Raw genomic sequence first — 17,952 nt, 5'->3', positions numbered from 1 at the left:
ATTTATTATGGAAATATTTCACAGTGTGCCTTTGATGTTTCTTAAACAGGTAGTATAACTCCCACTGTGGAACTGAATGGGCTTGCCATGAAGAGGGGAGAGCCTGCCATCTACAGGCCACTAGATCCAAAGCCTTTCCCAAATTATAGAGCTAATTACAACTTCCGGGGCATGTACAATCAGAGGTTTGTATGTCGTTTTTGGTTTTGTTCTTCTTATTTTTTGTATATTGTAAATATTTCTGAAACTCAAGGAGTATTTTCATTGTAAAGAATATTGACTTTGGGCATTTTGCATAGAATTTAGATAAATCAGACTCACAAGGAATGTTTAAAGTAATAACTTAAAAAAAATTCACCGGTTTTCAAGAACTAGTTTTTATTGAGTCCTGAGACCCTTGTATTTGTTGCAGGCAGGACCACGTTTTAAGGTCATTCCACAGTCTAGTACTGACGGCCAACTTGATGTGCTCATTTATTCACCAAGCAGGTGCTTAGCTTAATTAGTTTCTCTTGATTTGTCTGAATACATTGCAAACATGAGTGTTTATAATTTTTTAAAGATCATTTTTATTGGGAGAAAACATGAAACTATAGGACTTTTCAGTGAGATTTAGTACTGTGAAACAGGAGTAAAAGCCTATTAAGTTTTCTCTTATAAAAGTTTTTGTAATTTATAAAAAATCTGTTGAGAGGATTTACTAAGTCTTTCTGCACATTACATAATTTTGTGATATTACTAGTGTAACAGAATTTTCTTTTGCAAGTGTGGCAGAATTTTTTTAAAGTTTATTATTTTTTTCTGGTCATTTATAAAAGTAACATTATAGAGGATGTGGAAAGTGCAGAAAGTTAAAAAGAAATTACAAGTAACTTGCAGTCCCAGAATTACCACCTTTAACATTTTGGTGTACTTTATATTATTTTTATATATTGCATATACATATACTTAACCAAATTGAAGTTATCCATTATATGCAATTTCTAGAGTACTTCATGGACGTATATCATACATGAATGATAAAATGCACAAATCTTAAATGTACATCTTGATGACTTTATTTGATTATTTATGCATATCTGTATTTATAGTTTATTTGATGACTTTTTATATGTGTATCCCCATGTGTCATCTTCCAGTCAAGAATGTTTCTATCACCCCTGGCAGTTTCCTCCTACCTCCTCCCAGAAGTAACCACTCCGCCGTCACTGTAGATTAGTTTTGTCCTTCATGAACAAATTCATGAATAGACTTGTACAATATTTACTCTTTTGTGTCTGGCTTTTTTTTTTCTTCATATAATGGTCTTCTTGTGTTGTTTGTTTGCTTTTGTTTTTAGAGATTCATCCACGTTGCTCACATGTGGGTTTTGCCCTTTTTTATTGCCAAATAATGTTCCTTTGTATGACTGTATCATAACTTGTTCATCTTGTATATTTAACGTTGCCTTCTTTTCACTTAATATAGTGATCACTTTTCACATCTTTAAGTAATCTTTGAAAATATGTTTGATGGGTATTAATGCTTCATATGGCCCAGGTATACTTTATGAGTATATAAACAGGTAAAAACAAGGAATACTTTACAAGTATACAAACAAAATATACCTTTTTTTTGTCATCTAGGTTTTCTTTTTTTTTCTTTTACAATTGTAAATAAAGCTGTAGTAAACAATCTTTATATACAAATTTTTGTTTACATTACTGATTATTTCTTTAAGATAGATTACTCCAAGGAGGATATTGGATTAAAAAGAATAATTTTTGCCCAATTACATTAAAGTTTCTACTAATCTCTCACAATATATTCCATTGCATTCTGACAACGCAAATTGGGTTTAAACACATTGCCTTGCTTGATAGTTAAAAGTGGAATGTTTTTAGATTTTGGTTTTATTGATTACTTGAGAGGCTGAACGGTTTTTCATATATTTATTAGTGGGTTATCCTTTTTGATTTGTCTATTTTAGTTTGCTAATTTTAATTGTGTTGCTTGACCAATCTTAAACTGTTTATGTGTTGAAGGTGTTACATTAAATCTTTATTTAATTTTCCTGCTTAAAAACATTGGCTAGTTTTATGGGGTTTTTTAATGTACTCTAGTTTTAAATGTTATATGGTTTAATCTGTTATTTTTTTGTTATTTCACCCACTGCTTTCATGTCTAAGAAATTCTCACATGTGATCAGATACCTACAGATGCTTTAAAAAATTTATTGAGATATAATTGATGGGTAACATTGTGTAAGTTTAACGTGTTTGACATTGATTTGATACGTTTATATTGCAATATGATTGCCATTGTAGTGTTAGATGGTACCTCTATCATGTCGCATAATTATCATTTCTTCTAGGGGTGAGATGCTGATGCTTTTAAAATCATTTCGTATCTTTATTGACATAACTCAGATATGAGAAGACGATATTTAGTTAGTCTATATATAATCTGATGCCTTTTGGTGTCTTGCTTGGTAATGAAAAAAATTACCATTTAAAACTTTGTCCTATTCAAATTATTAAGTAACTTCTTTTAAATATTGTTGTTCAGGTTCTCTGAGACCAAAAAAAAAGCACAATCTCTTAGACTCATGCCCCTCCCCTTTTCCTTCCAGGTGTGTTTGGGGAATTTAGTGTAGTAAATTTACTCTCCAGGTAGAAAGGGAGGATTCCTCACCTCTGTATAGATATACTGTATTGTGCTGTGGCTTCTCTGGTCTTTGTGGTGATGTCCCTTGTCCACCAGCCAGCTGATACCTCTCTTGCCTGCCCTGCTGAAACCTGTACTTGGTGATCGTGGTCCATTATTTCCTCCTAACTGATCTTCGACAGTATCTACCATCTTTTCTGGCTGCCTTGGCCTAAACCCTTAGCTCTCCTCGGCTCCCTGGGACACTATTCCATCTTTACAGTGTCCTCTTCCCACGGTGGAGCCTCCAGTGGCTTGTCAGCTCTCAACTTGGTGTCTACACCACATAGGGGACAAGAGGGATGTAACATTTGTCTTGTAGTTGTTTCCCATTCATTTTTTCTGTATAGCATACACGTTACCTTTCTTGTCATTCTGAGCTTATCCAGTATAAATAAAACTATTTGCCCATTTGAGCACAATAGATACATTTGGTCACCTGAGTTAGGAATCTTGTCTGCTTTATATATGCAAGGTAGTTAACTTTTATTGTCCTCTAATGAATTGACTCAGGCAGATATTATATTTAAATGTTTATTGATTTTGATATCTATAATCCTTATTGAAATTTTACTAGTTTTTAATTAGTGAATTAATTACCTATTTTTAATTGTTTCTGGTTTCATTGATATGTAACATTATAATTTATTACTTTCAAATAAAATTCAGTGCTAAAGCAGTGAAAAATCAGACATTAATTATTGTCCTTACGGAGCTCATGTTTAGTGGGGGAGGCAGTCAGTCAGTAACCGGCTATTGGTTACTCACTGAGAAGGTAACAGTGTTAATAAAGACCTAGAGGAAGAGAGTGAATAAGCAGTATGAGTGGCATGAGAGAGGGAAGCATTCCAGGCAGCAGAACCTGCAGATGCAAAGGCCCTGTTGCAGGAAAGTGCCTGGAGTGTGGGTGCCTCTGCCAGGATGGAATGGAGTGAGCCAAGGGGCCGAGGGGGTTGGAATGTGAGGATGTGACAGGGGGCATGTGGTTTGCTGCTTTAAATCTTCTGTTAAGAATGTTGACATTTTTCCTTTGTTGGCAGTTCCTAGTTTCACGATCTGATGCCATGGTGGTTATGAAGGGTGCCAGAACTTTATTTGACTTCTCCAAAGGTTTGTGCCTTAGGTCATTCCCATTTAATGGGTAAATGGACTTTTCCTTCATATTTTTGGAGAGTTTTGAGAATTTTCTATAGGTCACAAAAAGGATAAAAAGAAAATAGGGAAGCTGCCATGCCATGTTTCACAAAAGCTCTCTGCTCACTAAAGGGTAAAGCTCACTGTTACTCTGTTAAAATTATGATACCACATATGACCTTAGTTCGCAGATAACAACACCTGAATTTGTTACAGGGAGTTTGGAGCCAGAGATTCAAGGAGCCTCTCTTTTCCTTGTCAGATTCCAAATGAATCAGTAGCTTCTTAATAAGGCAGGGAATGAAAAACTAAGTTTAAGGAGCAGGTATCATTTACAGAGATTTTTGAAAAGGTCTTTTCATTTTCTACTTAAGATAACATTAAGTAATAATGAGATACTACCCTTGCTGTTTTATTTTTTATTTTCATTTTTTAGTCTGTTCTTTACTGATGAAGTTCCTCTACTTGAACTCATTCAAATGCTTAAGGAGGAACTCATAAAAGGGCCTTTCCATCCTTCACCCCATTTCTGATGGCTGGAGAAAAAAGGGATCATTATTATGACCTGGATTCTGAAGTACTGGTTTCCCTTTATTATAACCAAGATGTTTGAAAAGAATACATCCAGTTACATCTTTCCCCCCTCATTTGTGCCCTGTTCACTAACAGATACAAAGTTGAAAGCATACACAAATTTATATGACAAAGTACACAATGTAAAGATTGGAAAAATTTTATGCCTTTGTTCTCCCAGCTTTGTTATAAAAAATTCTATGCACTATCTCAAGGAATAGAATGGTTAATATTAGGCCTCCTACAGTTTATCAGTTTTGTATATTCACAGATGAAAAAAAAAGCCATATTGCTTGTCTGATGAGCAGAGAGCCCTTGGTCTGCTGATGCAGATTGTCAAAGGGTCACGTCTCATGTGACATGGGGACTTTTGCCCCAGGGACGAGAAAGTCTCGGGGAGATCTTCAGGCAAGGGTCCATGCAGGGCTTCAGTGTTGTTTTCCTTCATGTCCCGTTTGTCTTTGCAGCTCTTACCTCATTTTTCTTTAGCTTTTTATTTTGAAAGAAACTCACTTCCATTTGCTATACCTCATGTACTACCAAGTCCTTCAACTTGTAGTCTGCAGAAGGAGAACAAGGTTTTGGTTTTGGATTGTTGTTAGGGAAAACAAAAACAAAAACACCCCAAAACTTTGAGTAGACTCTTCACTACAGAATTTGTCATTCAGACTAGATTTGGGATGGGGGAATCTTTAATTGGCCAAGTATGGGTTTGTGCCCAGCCCAGATGAGCAGGGTTTAGTCCCCTCCAAATGGCAGTGAAGAGCACAGTTACTTTATAGAGTGGTTCTCCAAAGGCACAGGTTCCGAGAGAAATGATTTCCATGACAGTCAGAACATTCTGTTCAATTTCCAGTTCTCATGCTTTCAGCTGTGTGATTTTGGCAAGGCACTGGACCTCCCTTACTTTCTTCATTTTCAAACAGACATAATACCGAATGAAAGGACTTTGGTGAGGTCTCATTCATTCCACAAACATCTATGTATTTGAATGCCTGCCTTCTCTTTGCCACATGCTGTGTTAACGTAGATACTTTGATGAAAGACCAGTCTAGTGGATTCTGAGTCTACTAGATGAGGAAGACAGTGAAAAGAAGCAGTAACAGGATGATAGGTGTGTCCTTATTGTGCGATGGGAACATTGAGAACAAGCACCTTTCTCCGACTGGGGGATAAAAGAAGCCTCCCAGAAGGAGTTGACACTTCAGCTGAATCCTCAGGGTTAAGCAGGTGTTAGCCAGGTGAAGAAGGTTAGGACAGGAAACCTAGATTTGAGGAACAACAACAGGATTCCTCAGGAAGGAATCCTGAGAAGTTTATTCATTCATACAAGCAAATTGGTATGTCTGGGATGACAAGGCTTAAGTTCAGGTGGGGTGCTGACCTGGATGTCCTCAGGTGGCATGCCAAGAGGTTTAGAGTTTATCTTGAATGGAATTGAGAGCCAGTAAAGGATTTTAAGCTGAGGGATAAAATAACTGGATATATATTTTTTGAATATTGCTTTATTGCTCTGATAGTATGTGGAAAATAGTTTGGATAGGCTTAAAATTCAAAAGAAAAATATAAATTACAAGGATGTTGATGTAATTCAGGCTTAATATGATGAGAGCCTGGGACAGTGAAGGTGGAGAGGAGGGACAGTGTCTAGGGATTTAGAAGGTAGACTTGATAGCACTTGGAGGTTGATTGGATGGGGAGCATTAAGGATAACTTTTACATCTCTGGATCGCTAGTAATATTGACAATGGGAGGAGTTGCAGCAGGTCTTTGAAAAAATGAGAAACCCAGTTTTGACTGTGATGAGTTCATACTACCTGTGAGATACTTAGGAGGATTGATTTCATCACTCTTTAAAGCCTCAGTGAAGGGTATGTGAAGATAATCTTTGGCTCTGAGCGTTGGTTGAAAGTACATGTGGGAAGAGGAACTTCAGGGTCTAGAGCAGGGGTGTCCAACCTTTTGGTGTCTGTGGGCCACACTGGAAGAAGAAGAGTTGTCTTGGGCCACATATTAAATACATTGACTCTAATCACACACACACAAATTTTATAATGTTTTAAGTAAATTCACGATTTTGTTAGGCCATATTCATAGCCATCCTGAGCCACAGGTGGCCCATGGGCTGCAGGTTGGACACCCCTGATCTAGAGTTCCCAGAATAGGAATCTGTGATCTATCTTGTAGAAGATGGAATTGTTTAGGCTACAACCTAAGTTTGAGCGACCTATCTGTTCCTTGTTCATTTAGGACTTATACTTCCTTCACAAAAGGGTTCGGCTCTGTTGGATTGTCATCATTCATTTTGTAACAGTTTCATGGCTGGTACCATGACAAGTACCCCTGTCCTCAGTAGTTGGTAATTTCCTGTTAAGACAGTATTTGGTTACCTTGTCTACTGTATCCAGTTCCTGTGCCAACCACTGTACTTAGGTTAGTAAAGTTGCTTTCTCTTAACATGTGTGCTATGAGTTATAGCAAGGTAAACACGGAAAGAGTTTGTACTATTTTGCCCAAAAGTTACTTATTCCTATGGGCAGAACCAGGTACCTACTTGAAGCTTTATGCCCCCCTCCCCCATTGCCCTGGGAAATTAACCTATGAGACTTGGAAAGAACTTCACAGAGTGGAAATCTGATAGGGTGAAACAAGTGTTTGGGAGTGTCTGAACAGGTTGTATGTCATTGTTACTTATTAGTAAAACTGGAAATAATTAAGATTTTAGTTTATAAAATAGCTTGTTTATTATTATTTGAAAGTTTGTTATATAGGCTGATGACTAACTGTTAATTATTATTAGGTGTGCTGTGTATTTTAAGTTTGTTCAAACTGTTAATCTAAGTATTCTTCACTAGTGTGTAATGCCCCTTTAAAAGGCATGTTAGAAAGAAAGAACAGCTGAGAAGCTTTGAATATATTTGTAGTAGTAGTGGCATAAACAGGTATAAACCTACAGTTTTGCTTTCTGCCACCAGATGGAGCTTATGTACTGATGGAACAACACACGCTCTGGGTGTTTTCACTTTATTTAGTATTCCAAGGCTGGTGGTTAAATGATAAAAGAGAGTTGAAATCATATGAAATCACCAAATATCTGAATTTTTAACTTACAAATATGTCAGCTTCATATGGTTCAACAAAATAGGGAAAAGTCAGCTGGGTACACAAATTTAAAGCCTCTTGGATAAATGAAATAAATGTGAAGTGGTGAAAATAGGAATTCGTTCTAATAGTTACACGTAACTTTGCCTTTTGTGTGCTACGTCCCTTGGTTTGGGGAACATATATATATTTATCATATGCTTTATACTGGAATGTATGTCACAACTTTTCAAAATGATATTTTTTATAAATGCTATTTTTTAATTCTTTTAAAAATAATTAAATTAATTAATTGATTGATTTGATTTAATCTTTATTCTGTTTTTTTTTCTGTTACCATTTGGTCTGCTTATACACCCCCAGGAATCACCACACTGTTGTCCATGTCTCTGAGCCCTTTTTACTTTTTGCTCAACTTCTCCATCACCAACCCCCCCATAGCTGTCATCCTGCTCTCCATTTATGAATCTGTCTCTGTTTTCCTAGTTAGTTCAGTTTGTTCATTAAGCAATCATATGATACTTGTCTTTCTCTGATTGGCTTACTTCATTTAGCATAATGCTCTCCAGGTTCATCCATGCTGTCGTAAAGGGTAAAATTTTCTTCTTTTTTATGTACTAGTAGATTTCCATTGTGAAATTGTCCCATAGTTGTTTTATCCACTCATCTATTGATGGACACTTGGGCTGCTCCATATTTTGGCAGTTATAAATCAATGGAAACAAGGGTCCCACTTCAATGAACATAAGGGTGCTTGTGTTCTTCTGAATTAGTGTTTTGGGATCCTTCACATATATTCCCAGAAGTGGGATTGCTGGGTCAAAAGGCAGATCCATTTTTAATTTTTTGAGGTATCTCCCTATTGCTCTCCACAGTGGTTGCACCAGCCTGCATTCACACCAACAGTGCAAAAGGGCTCCACTTTCTCCACATCCTCACCAGCACTTGTTGTTTGATGATTTATTGATTATAGACATTCTGACAGGTGTGAGATGGTATTTCATTGTGTTTTTTTCCATGTATCTATTGGCCATAGTCCTCTTTGGATTTACTCTTAATTGTATTTATTTCCATTACCTATAGTCCCTTTCTACCTCCTCCCCCCAGCAATCACCACACTGTTGTCCATGTCCATGAGTCCTTTTTCCTTTTTGCTCAATCCCTCCACTACCCAAGCTCCACCCACCCTAGTAGGTGTCATGTGTTCTCCATCTATAAGTCTGTCTCCGTTTTGCTGGTTAGTTCAGTTGTTCATTAGATATGCATGTCTTCCTTTGAGAAGTGCCTATGCAGGTCCTTTGCCCATTTATTAATTGGGTGGGGTTTTTTTGGTGTTGAGTTTTATAAGTACGTTATAAATTTTGGATATTAACCCCTTATCAGATGTATTGGTGAACATCTTCTCCGTTCTGTGGATTGTCTTTTTATTTTGTTGATGATTTCCTTTGCTGTGCAAAAATGTTTTAGTTTGATATAGTCCTATTTGTTCATTTTTTCTTTTGTTTCCCTTACCTGGGGAGATATATCTGATAAAATATTGCTGTGAGCAATGTCCGAGATTTTGCCACCTATGTTTTCTTCTATAATTTTTATGGCTTCAGGTCTGACATTCAAGTTTGCTCCATTTTGAATTTATCCTTGTGTTTGGTGTAAGAAGGTGGTATAGTTTCATTTTTCTACACATAACTGTCCCATTTTCCTAACACCATTTATTGAATAAACTATCTTTAGCCCATTATATATACTTGCTTCCTCTGTTGAATATTAATTGATTATAAAGGTGTAGGTTTATTTCTGGGCTGTCTGTGCTGTTCCATGGATCTATGTGTCTGTTTTTATGCCAGTACCAGGCTGTTTTTATTACTGCAGTCTTATAGTGTAGTTTGATATTAGGTAGTGTGATTCCTCCAGCTTTGTTTTTCTTTCTCAGGATTGCTTTTGCTATGTGGGGCCTTTTGTGGTTCCACATAAATTTTTGAAATATTTGTTCTACTTATGTGAAATATGTCATTGGAATCTTGATAGGAATTGCATTGAATTTATAGTTTGCTTTGAGTAGTATGGACATTTAAAATATGTTAATTCTTCCTATCCATGAACATGGTATGTGCCATGTGCCAATAAATTCCACTTGATTTATTTGTATCTTCTTTAGTTTCTTTCTTCAGTGTCTTGTAATTTTCTGAAAACAAGTCTTTTACATCCTTGGCTAGGTTTATTCCTAGGTACTATATTCTGTTTGTAGCAATTGTGAATGGGATTGTTTTCTTAATTTCTCTTTCTGTTAGTTCATTATTGGCATATAAAAATGCAACTGATTTCTGGATATAAATTTCGTATCTTGCTACTTTGCTGAATTCATTTATCAGTTCTAGTAGTTTCTTGGTGGAATCTTTGTGATTCTCTATGTACAGTATCATGTCCTCTGCAAATGACAGTTTTACCTCTCACTTTCCAGTGTGGTTGCCTTTTATTTCTTCTTATCTGATTGCTGTGGTTAGGACTTCCTCTACTATGCTGAATAACAGAGATGAAAGCAGGTATCCCCGTCTTGTTCCTGATCTTAAGGAGAACACTTGTAGTTATTGCCTGTTGAGTATGTGGCTGGCAGTGGGTTTGTCCTTTATGGCCTTTATTATGTTTAGATAAGTTCCCTCTATTCCAACTTTGCTGAGAGGTGTGGGGTTTTTTTTGTTTTTCTTTTTTAATCATAAATGGGTGCTGGATTTTATTCAGAGCTTTTCCTGCAGCTGTTGATGTGCTCATGAGGGTTTTATTCTTCAATTTTTTTAATGTGGTGAGTCATATTGATTGATTTGCATTCCAGAAATAAATTCCAGTTGATCTTGGTATATGATTTTTTTGATGCATTGCTTAATCGGTTTACTAATATTTTGTTGAGGATATTAGTGCCTATGCTCATCAGGGATATTGGCTTATACTTTTCTTTCTTTGTAGTATCTTTATTTGGGTTTAGAATTAGGATAATGCTGGCCTCATAAAATGAGCTTGGGAGTCTTCCCTCCTCTTGAATTTTATGAGATAGTTTAAGAAGGAGAGGTGTTAGTTGTTTTTGGAATGTTTGGTAAAATTCCTCTGTGAAACCATCTTGTCCAAGGCTTTTGTTTGTTGGAAGTTTTTGATTACTGCTTCAATTGTATTAGGTGCAACCTGCCTCTTTAGATTGTCTGATTCTTTTCTGATTTAGTTTTCGAAGATGATGTTTCTAGGAATTTATCCATTTTATCCAGGTTGTCCAGTTTGTTGGCATATAGCTGTTCATAGTATTTTCTTACAATCCTTTGCATTTCTTTGGTGTCAGTTGTTATTTCTCCTTTTTGTTTTTGATTTTATTTATTTGAGTCCTTTCTCTTTTTTTCTTGGTGAGTCTGGTTAAAGGTGTGTCAATCTTGTGTATCTTTTCAAAGAATCAGCTCTTGGATTCATTGATCTTTTTGTATCCTTTTTTTTAGACTTTGTTTTGTTTATTTCCACTCTGATCTTTATTATTTCCTTCTTTCTACTCACTTTGAGCTTTGTTTGGTGTTCTTTTTCAAGTTCCTTTTAGTGTAAAGTTAGATTGTTTACCTGAGCTTTTTCTTATATTCTGACACAGGCCTTTAATGATATGAATCCTCTTATGATTGCTTTCGCTGCGACGCACAGATTTTGGATTGTTGTGTCCTCATTTTCATTTGTTTCAAGTTATCTTTAGGTGTCCTCCTTGATCTCGTTGACCCACTCATTGTTTAAAAACATGTTATTTAGCTTGCATGTCTTTGCTTGTTTCTCAGTGTTCTTCTTGTGGTTGATCTAGTTTCATAGCATTGTGTCATAGAAGATGCCTGATATGATTTTACTCTTCTTAAATTTATTGAGACTGGTTTTGTGTCCTAGCATGTGGTCTATCCTAGAAAATGTTCCATGTGCACTTGAAAAGTATGTATACTCTGCTGCTTTGGGGTGAAATGCTCTGAAGATATCAATGAAATCCATTTGGTCTAGTGTGTCATTTAAGGCTGCTGTCTTCTGGTTGATTTTCTCTCTGGAACATCTATCCATTGCAGTCAGTGGGGTGTTAAAATCCTGGACTATGACTGTATTTCTGTTGATCTTTCCCTTTATGTCTATCCAGATTTGCTTTACATATGCTGTGTGTGTAAATGTTTACTAGGGTTATAATCCTATGTTGTCGTTATGTAGTGTTGTTTTTTTGTCTTTTACTTTAGCCTTGATTTTAAAGTCTGTCAGATATAAGTACTGTTACCCCAGCTTTGTTTTTTTCCTTTCCATTTGCATGAAATATCTTTTCCATCCCTTTACTTTTGGTCTGTGTGTATCTTTTGATCTGAGTTGGGTCTCTTCGGGGGCAGCATATATGTGAGCCTTTTTTTCTTATCCATTCAGGTACCCTCTGTCTTTTGGTTGGAGCATTTAAGCCATTTACATTTAAGGTGATTCTTGATAGATGTATACTTAGTGCCATTTTATCTTTAGACTATTTTACTGTTTTTTTTTCTCTTTTTCTTCTTCCTCCTCTTCTTCCTCCTCCTCCTCCTAGCCCTTTATTGTTGTTGCAAGACTAATTTGGTGTTAACAAACTTCATTAGCTTTTCATTGTCTGGGAAGCTTCTTATTTCTCCTTCAATTTTAAATGATAGCCATGCTAGGTAAAGTAGCCTTGGTTTTAGGTCCTTGCTCTTCACCTTGAATATTTCACGCCACTCCCTTCTGGCCTGAAATGTTTCTGTAGAGAAATCTGATGACAGTCTAATTGGTGCTCCCTTGTAGGTAACTGCCTGCTTTTCTCTTGCAGCTCTTAGGATTCTCTCCTTGTCTTCAAACCATGTAATTTTAATTATGATGTGGCTAGGTGTAGGCTTCTTTGAGTCCACCTTGTTTGGGACTCTCTGAGCTTCCTGGATTTGTATGTCTTTTTCCTTCACCGGGTTAGGGAAGTTTTCATCATTATTTCTTCAAATAGATTCTCGATCCCCTTCTCACTCTCTTTCCTTTTGGTATTCCCATGAGGCAGATGTTTTTATGCTTCATGTTGTCCAAAATGTTTCTTAAGCTTCCTCATTTTTTAAAAATTCTTTTTTTCATCTGCTCCTCTGCCTGGGTGTTTTTTTCTACCTTGTCTTTTAAATTGCTGATTTGATACTATGCTTCATCTAGCCTACTCTTTATTCCTTCCAATGTATTATTTATTTCAGATAATACATTCTTTATTTCTCACTGGTCCTTTTTTATGGTTTCTGTGTCATTTTTATGCTGTTGAGTATCCTTATAATCATTACTCTAAACTTTCTATCTGATAAATTGTTTGCCTCCATTTCATCTAGTTCTTCTTCTGGAGAATTCTCTTGTTCTTTCATTTGGGGTTTGTTGCTTTGTCTTCCCATTTTGTCTGCATCTTCGTATTTTCTGCCTTGGTTGTTAAAGTGATCAGTGATACAGCTTCAATCTGTTATCAGCATCCTGGCTTAAGCACCACAGTGTGGGGCAGAGTAGTCCTTCTGGCAGGACTTTTGCTTCCCCTCAGGCTGATGCTACCTGGGGAGGAATGTTCTGCCTGGGAAAGATGGCTTCTGCAGCATGGTGAATGACTCAGCACAGGGATCCTGGCAGCTATTCCTTCAGTTCTCTCCCCAAAGCCACCAACTCCAGACTCTCCTCAAGAGTCTCTACTGCTCTCTTCCCTCCCTCTGGTGGAGCTCAGCATAAGTGGCTGCAAGTGAAAATTTTGTGCATTGGCCCTTTTACAATGCTCTCTGTGCCTCCAGCTGTCTGTCCCTGGCAGACAGAAACCCTGCTATTTTTCACAGCTGTGTATTATCTGGGTTCCTTTCTGGCTCTGGTAGTGTAGACTGGGGAGCCCAGCGTTGGGTTTAGACAGCGCAAGTCTCAGGGTGAACCCCCCAGCCACTGAAATGTTCCTCCAGAACTTCAGCTACTGCCCGTGTCAGTCTAGCCAGCCCTCTCGTACTTTCTCTGCACTCCCTATCAGTCACATTGTGGTGAAGTGGTTTCTTCTCTCTGTCCTTGTTTATAAGGCTTCTCTCCAGCCAGTGTTCAGTTGGTTATTCAGGATGATTTCTCAACAATTTGGTTGTAATTCCAGATTGGTCCTGGGAGGAGTTTAGTATTGCTTCCCCTTAACTCTTTCACCTTCTTGGATCTCTCCTAAAATGCTATTTCTTCATGACGCTATCACTTTATAGAACAGATGTGGAACTAAAATAAAGGAGGATATTGTAAATATTTTACATAGGTTTATATTAAATGAATTAAGAATATTTTTTATTTAGTGGAAATAAATCTAAGCGAATAATAAAGAAATATTATTAATACACTGTATTTTAAAACTCATAAGTCAGACTAGAGAATTTGAGTAGGTTCCCAAAGCAAGGATCAGAGAGCATTAACTGGATATGAAGTGAGGGACTTGAAGGTCCAGGGAGATGACTTTAGGGGAAATGAAGGATTATTCTGGGTCAGCAGCTTGTCTTAGGCAGGATGATTAAAATTAAGGATAGGAACTAGTAGACATTGTAACTCTTTAAGACAAAACTCACTGCATAGTAAGACCGGATGTAACTCGTAATTTTATGAAATGGTAGCACAGCCTTTTCTTTGTAGTGAGATATAAAGTAGGTCCCCTTAACATCTGATTCCCTAGGTATTAGGTAAAAATCAAATTAGGTAAACAAGAATTTTGGGGGCTTATGCTTCTGACTGTGATAAAGTAACTAGAACCAGACTTACCTCACCACCAGAAACATCTAGAAAACTGAGGTAAGTTTCTTCCATTATATATGAACTGACACAATATGATGTCAAGGGAAGTTGTGGTAAGTAAAACATGTATATTGATACATAGCAAAAAGTAATAGTTAAGAATATAAGGGTACAGATAAATGGAATCATAAAAAATTAGAACATAAAAGAAGGCAGAAAAGAGGAATAAAGAACACATAGGATAAATAGAAAGCAAATAACATGATCATAGATTTAAACCCAGTGACACTGATAATTACATTAAATGTAAATGTTCTAAACCTTCTAGTTAAAAGGTGGACAATGTCAGACTGGATAACAGAGCAGGAAATACAACCATATGCAATGTAAAAGAAATCCACTCTCTATATAAAGACAGATTCGTTAAAAGCAAAGGTTGGAAAATGACATTCCTTGCAAATACTAATCATATTAAAGCTGAAGTGGCTATACTTATATCAGATAAAGCAGACTTCAGAGCAAGAAATATGGCCAGGGATACAGTTACCAGTGATGAAAGGGTACAATCATCAAGAAGACCTAACAATTCTAAGTATGCATGCACTTGCTAATAGGCTTTAGAAGAAGTAGACAGAAAAGCAGTAAGGCTATTGCTTCTGTTGTAGACTGAATTGTGTTCCCCCCAGATTCATATGTTGAAGTCCTGACTTCCAGTGTGACAGTATTTGGAGATAGGCCTACAGGGGTGTCAAACTCATTTTCACTGGCGACCACATCAGCCTTGTGGCCGCCTTCAAAGGGCCGAATGTAATTTTAGGAGTGTAGAAATGTAACTGCTCCTTAACAGTTAAGAGAGCTCAGTGCTGCCACCGGGGAGAAATCAGGTGCTGGGCCGGATAAAACAAGATGGAGGGCCGGATTTGGCCTGCAGGCCTTGTATTGGCCAGTGAGATGGGGTCTTTGGGAGGTAATGAGGATTAGAAAGATCATGAAGCTAAGGCCCTTATGATGTGTTTAGTGCCCTTATAAGAACAGATACCAGACCGCTGGCTCTGAATTCCACCTTCCCTCTCTCTGCATGTGAGAACATAAGTCTGCCATCTACAAGCCAGGAAGAGAGCTGTCCCTGGGAACTGACCGTGCTGGCTCCTTGATGTTGGACTTGAGCCTCCTTTCCAGAACTGTGAAAACATATCAATGTTGTTTAAGTCACCAATCTATGGTATTTTGTTATGGCAGCTCAAGCTAAGACAGCTGTTGAATTCAACAACACTGTCACTCACTGTTATGGGCTCTCCATCCCAAAATAGTAGAATATACATTCTTTTATTTTTTATTTAAAATTTTTTATTGTTTATGTTATTACAGTTGTCCCAATTTTTTCCCCTTTGCCTCCCTCCCCCTAGGCCCCCCTCCCCACATTGTTGTCTATGTCCATGGGAGATGTATATATTCTGTGTCTAGTCCTTTTACCTTCTTTCAGCCAGTCCCAACAGCCACCCTCCCATTTTATAGCTGTCAGTCTGTTCCTTGTTTCTGTGCCTCTGATTCTATTTTGCTTGTTAGTTTATTTTGTTCCTTAGATTCCAGTTATAAATGAGATCATATGGTATTTGTCTTTCATCGCCTGGCTTATTTCACTTAGCATGATACTCTCCAGTTCCATTCATGCTGTTGCAAAAGGTAAGAACTCCTTCTTTTTTACTGCTGCGAAGTATTCCATTGTGTAAATGTACTACAGCTTTTTTATCCATTCATCTACTGATGGGCATTTAGGCTGTTTCCAAATCTTGGCTATTGTGAATAATGTTGCAATGAACATGGGAGTGCATGTATTCTTTCGAATTGGTGTTTGGGATTCTTAGGGTATATTCCCAGCAGTGGTGGGTCAAAAGGCAGTTCCATTTTTAGTTTTCTGAGGAAATTCCATACTGTTTTCCACAGTGGCTGCACCAGTCTGCATTCCCACCAACAGTGCACTAGGGTTCCCTTTTCTCTACAACCTCACCAGCACGTATTGTTTGTTGATTTGTTTATGATGGCCATTTTGACTGGTGTGAAGTGGTACCTCATTGTGGTTTTAATTTGCATCTCTCTGATGGCTAGTGATGCTGAGCATCCTTTCATATGTCTCTGGGCCCTCTCTCTGTCCTCCTTGATGTGTCTGTTCAGGTCCTTTGCCCATTTTTTAATGGGATTGTTTGTCTTCCTCATGTTTAATCTTGTATTTTGGAGATTAAACCCTTGGCTGATGTATCATTGGCAAATATGTTCTCCCATACAGTGGGATACCTGTCCATTTTGCTGGTGGTTTGTTTGTTTGTTTCTTTCTTTCTTTCTTTTTTTAATGATTTTGTTTAGGAATTCTTTAACAAAATTTTTACCATTCTTTTGGATATGGGTTAGAAAAATGGTGGGTACAAATAGCTAAGAAATACTATTAAGTAATGTAAAAATAAGGCATTGTTTGAAACCCAGAAATGATCTTTATCTTGAGAAATGAAGTACCAGAAATCCTGGTGTTAAGTTTGAGCTCCTCTACTAACTAGCTCTACTCACTTTAAAAAATTTAAAATCCCTATATTTCTCTGCCTGCGTGTCATCTGTCAAATAATTGCAATAGGTTTCTTTACCCAGTGAATTAAAATCAATGGAAGCAGCAATGAATGTGTGGCAGGCAATGGAAGTGTATGCAGCAGGAGTGAAGAGCTATGCAGGCCTTAGTAATGGAACATTGGTACAATAACTGTGATAGATTTTTTATTAAATGTCTGATATCGTGCAACAATAGATAATCTTAGCTTTACTTTCATTTTTTTAATGAGAAATTTAAGGAACTTGTCAAAAAATTACCAAGTGCGTTTTCCTGGCTTGGGAGACGTCTAAAACACAGCACAGCGCCCCCTAGCGGATAGGACAATTGTCGGTACTGTGGCAGGGAGAGTGGATACCTTGTTAATTTAGCTTTTGTCAGCATACAGTTTTAGAGCCTATGAAATACAGCCCATTTTCTTACATAGAGGCCATGATTTATTCTCCTCCTTCACCCCTAACAGAAGGGATTACCACAGGATCTGCCTGGGTAGGGAATAGTACAGCACCTTGCCAGTGGTTTCTTTAGCCATGCAGAAGCCTTTTAATTTGATGTAGTCCCATTTGTTTTTTTCCTTCATTTCCCTTGCCCTAGGAGATATGTCAACAAAAATATTACTATGCGAGGTATCTGAAATTTTACTGCCTATGTTTTCCTCTAGGATTTTTATGTTGTCACAGCTGTTGTTTTAAGTCTTTTATCCATTTTGAGTTTATTCTGGTGTATGGTGTAAGATGGTGGTCTAGTTTCATTTTTTTGCACGTACCATAGAATATACATTCTTTCAGGTGCAGATAGTATAGTCACTGAGAGAGATGATACACTGTTCTATAGACAATTCTCAATAAATTTAAGATAATTGAAATAATATAAGCTATGTTTCTGACTACAAAGGAATGTGATTAGAAATAAGTATCATAAACATATCTGGAAAATTCTGCAAATAGTTGGAAATTAAACAACACATTTCTAAATAATGCAGAGGTCAAAGGAGAAATTACAATATTAGAAAAATATTTTGAAGCAAATGAAGATGAAAATGAAAACATTGAAATACATGGCTGCCACTATATATGGGTGTATGTCAAAACTGGTTAACCAAGAGCTTAAAATAGGTCCATTTC

The 17,952-nt window shown here is 37.0% G+C and overlaps 1 protein-coding gene across 7 annotated transcripts in view; it reads left to right on the top strand.

Annotated features, from left to right (window-relative positions):
• STAU2 (staufen double-stranded RNA binding protein 2) overlaps window positions 1-17,952 on the top strand; it is a 356,018-nt gene that overhangs the window by 71,522 nt on the left and 266,544 nt on the right. For all 7 annotated transcript variants that reach the window (XM_024578270.3, XM_045186116.2, XM_045186118.2 and 4 more), the window contains one exon: window positions 50-185. In XM_024578270.3, the coding sequence (XP_024434038.1) occupies window positions 50-185 (136 nt within the window). The remainder of the gene's footprint in view (window positions 1-49; window positions 186-17,952) is intronic.

This window comes from Desmodus rotundus, chromosome 8 (genome assembly GCF_022682495.2).
Source record: "Desmodus rotundus isolate HL8 chromosome 8, HLdesRot8A.1, whole genome shotgun sequence".
NCBI classification, from domain to species: Eukaryota; Metazoa; Chordata; class Mammalia; order Chiroptera; family Phyllostomidae; genus Desmodus; species Desmodus rotundus.
This window is presented reverse-complemented; position numbering and strand designations above follow the sequence as displayed.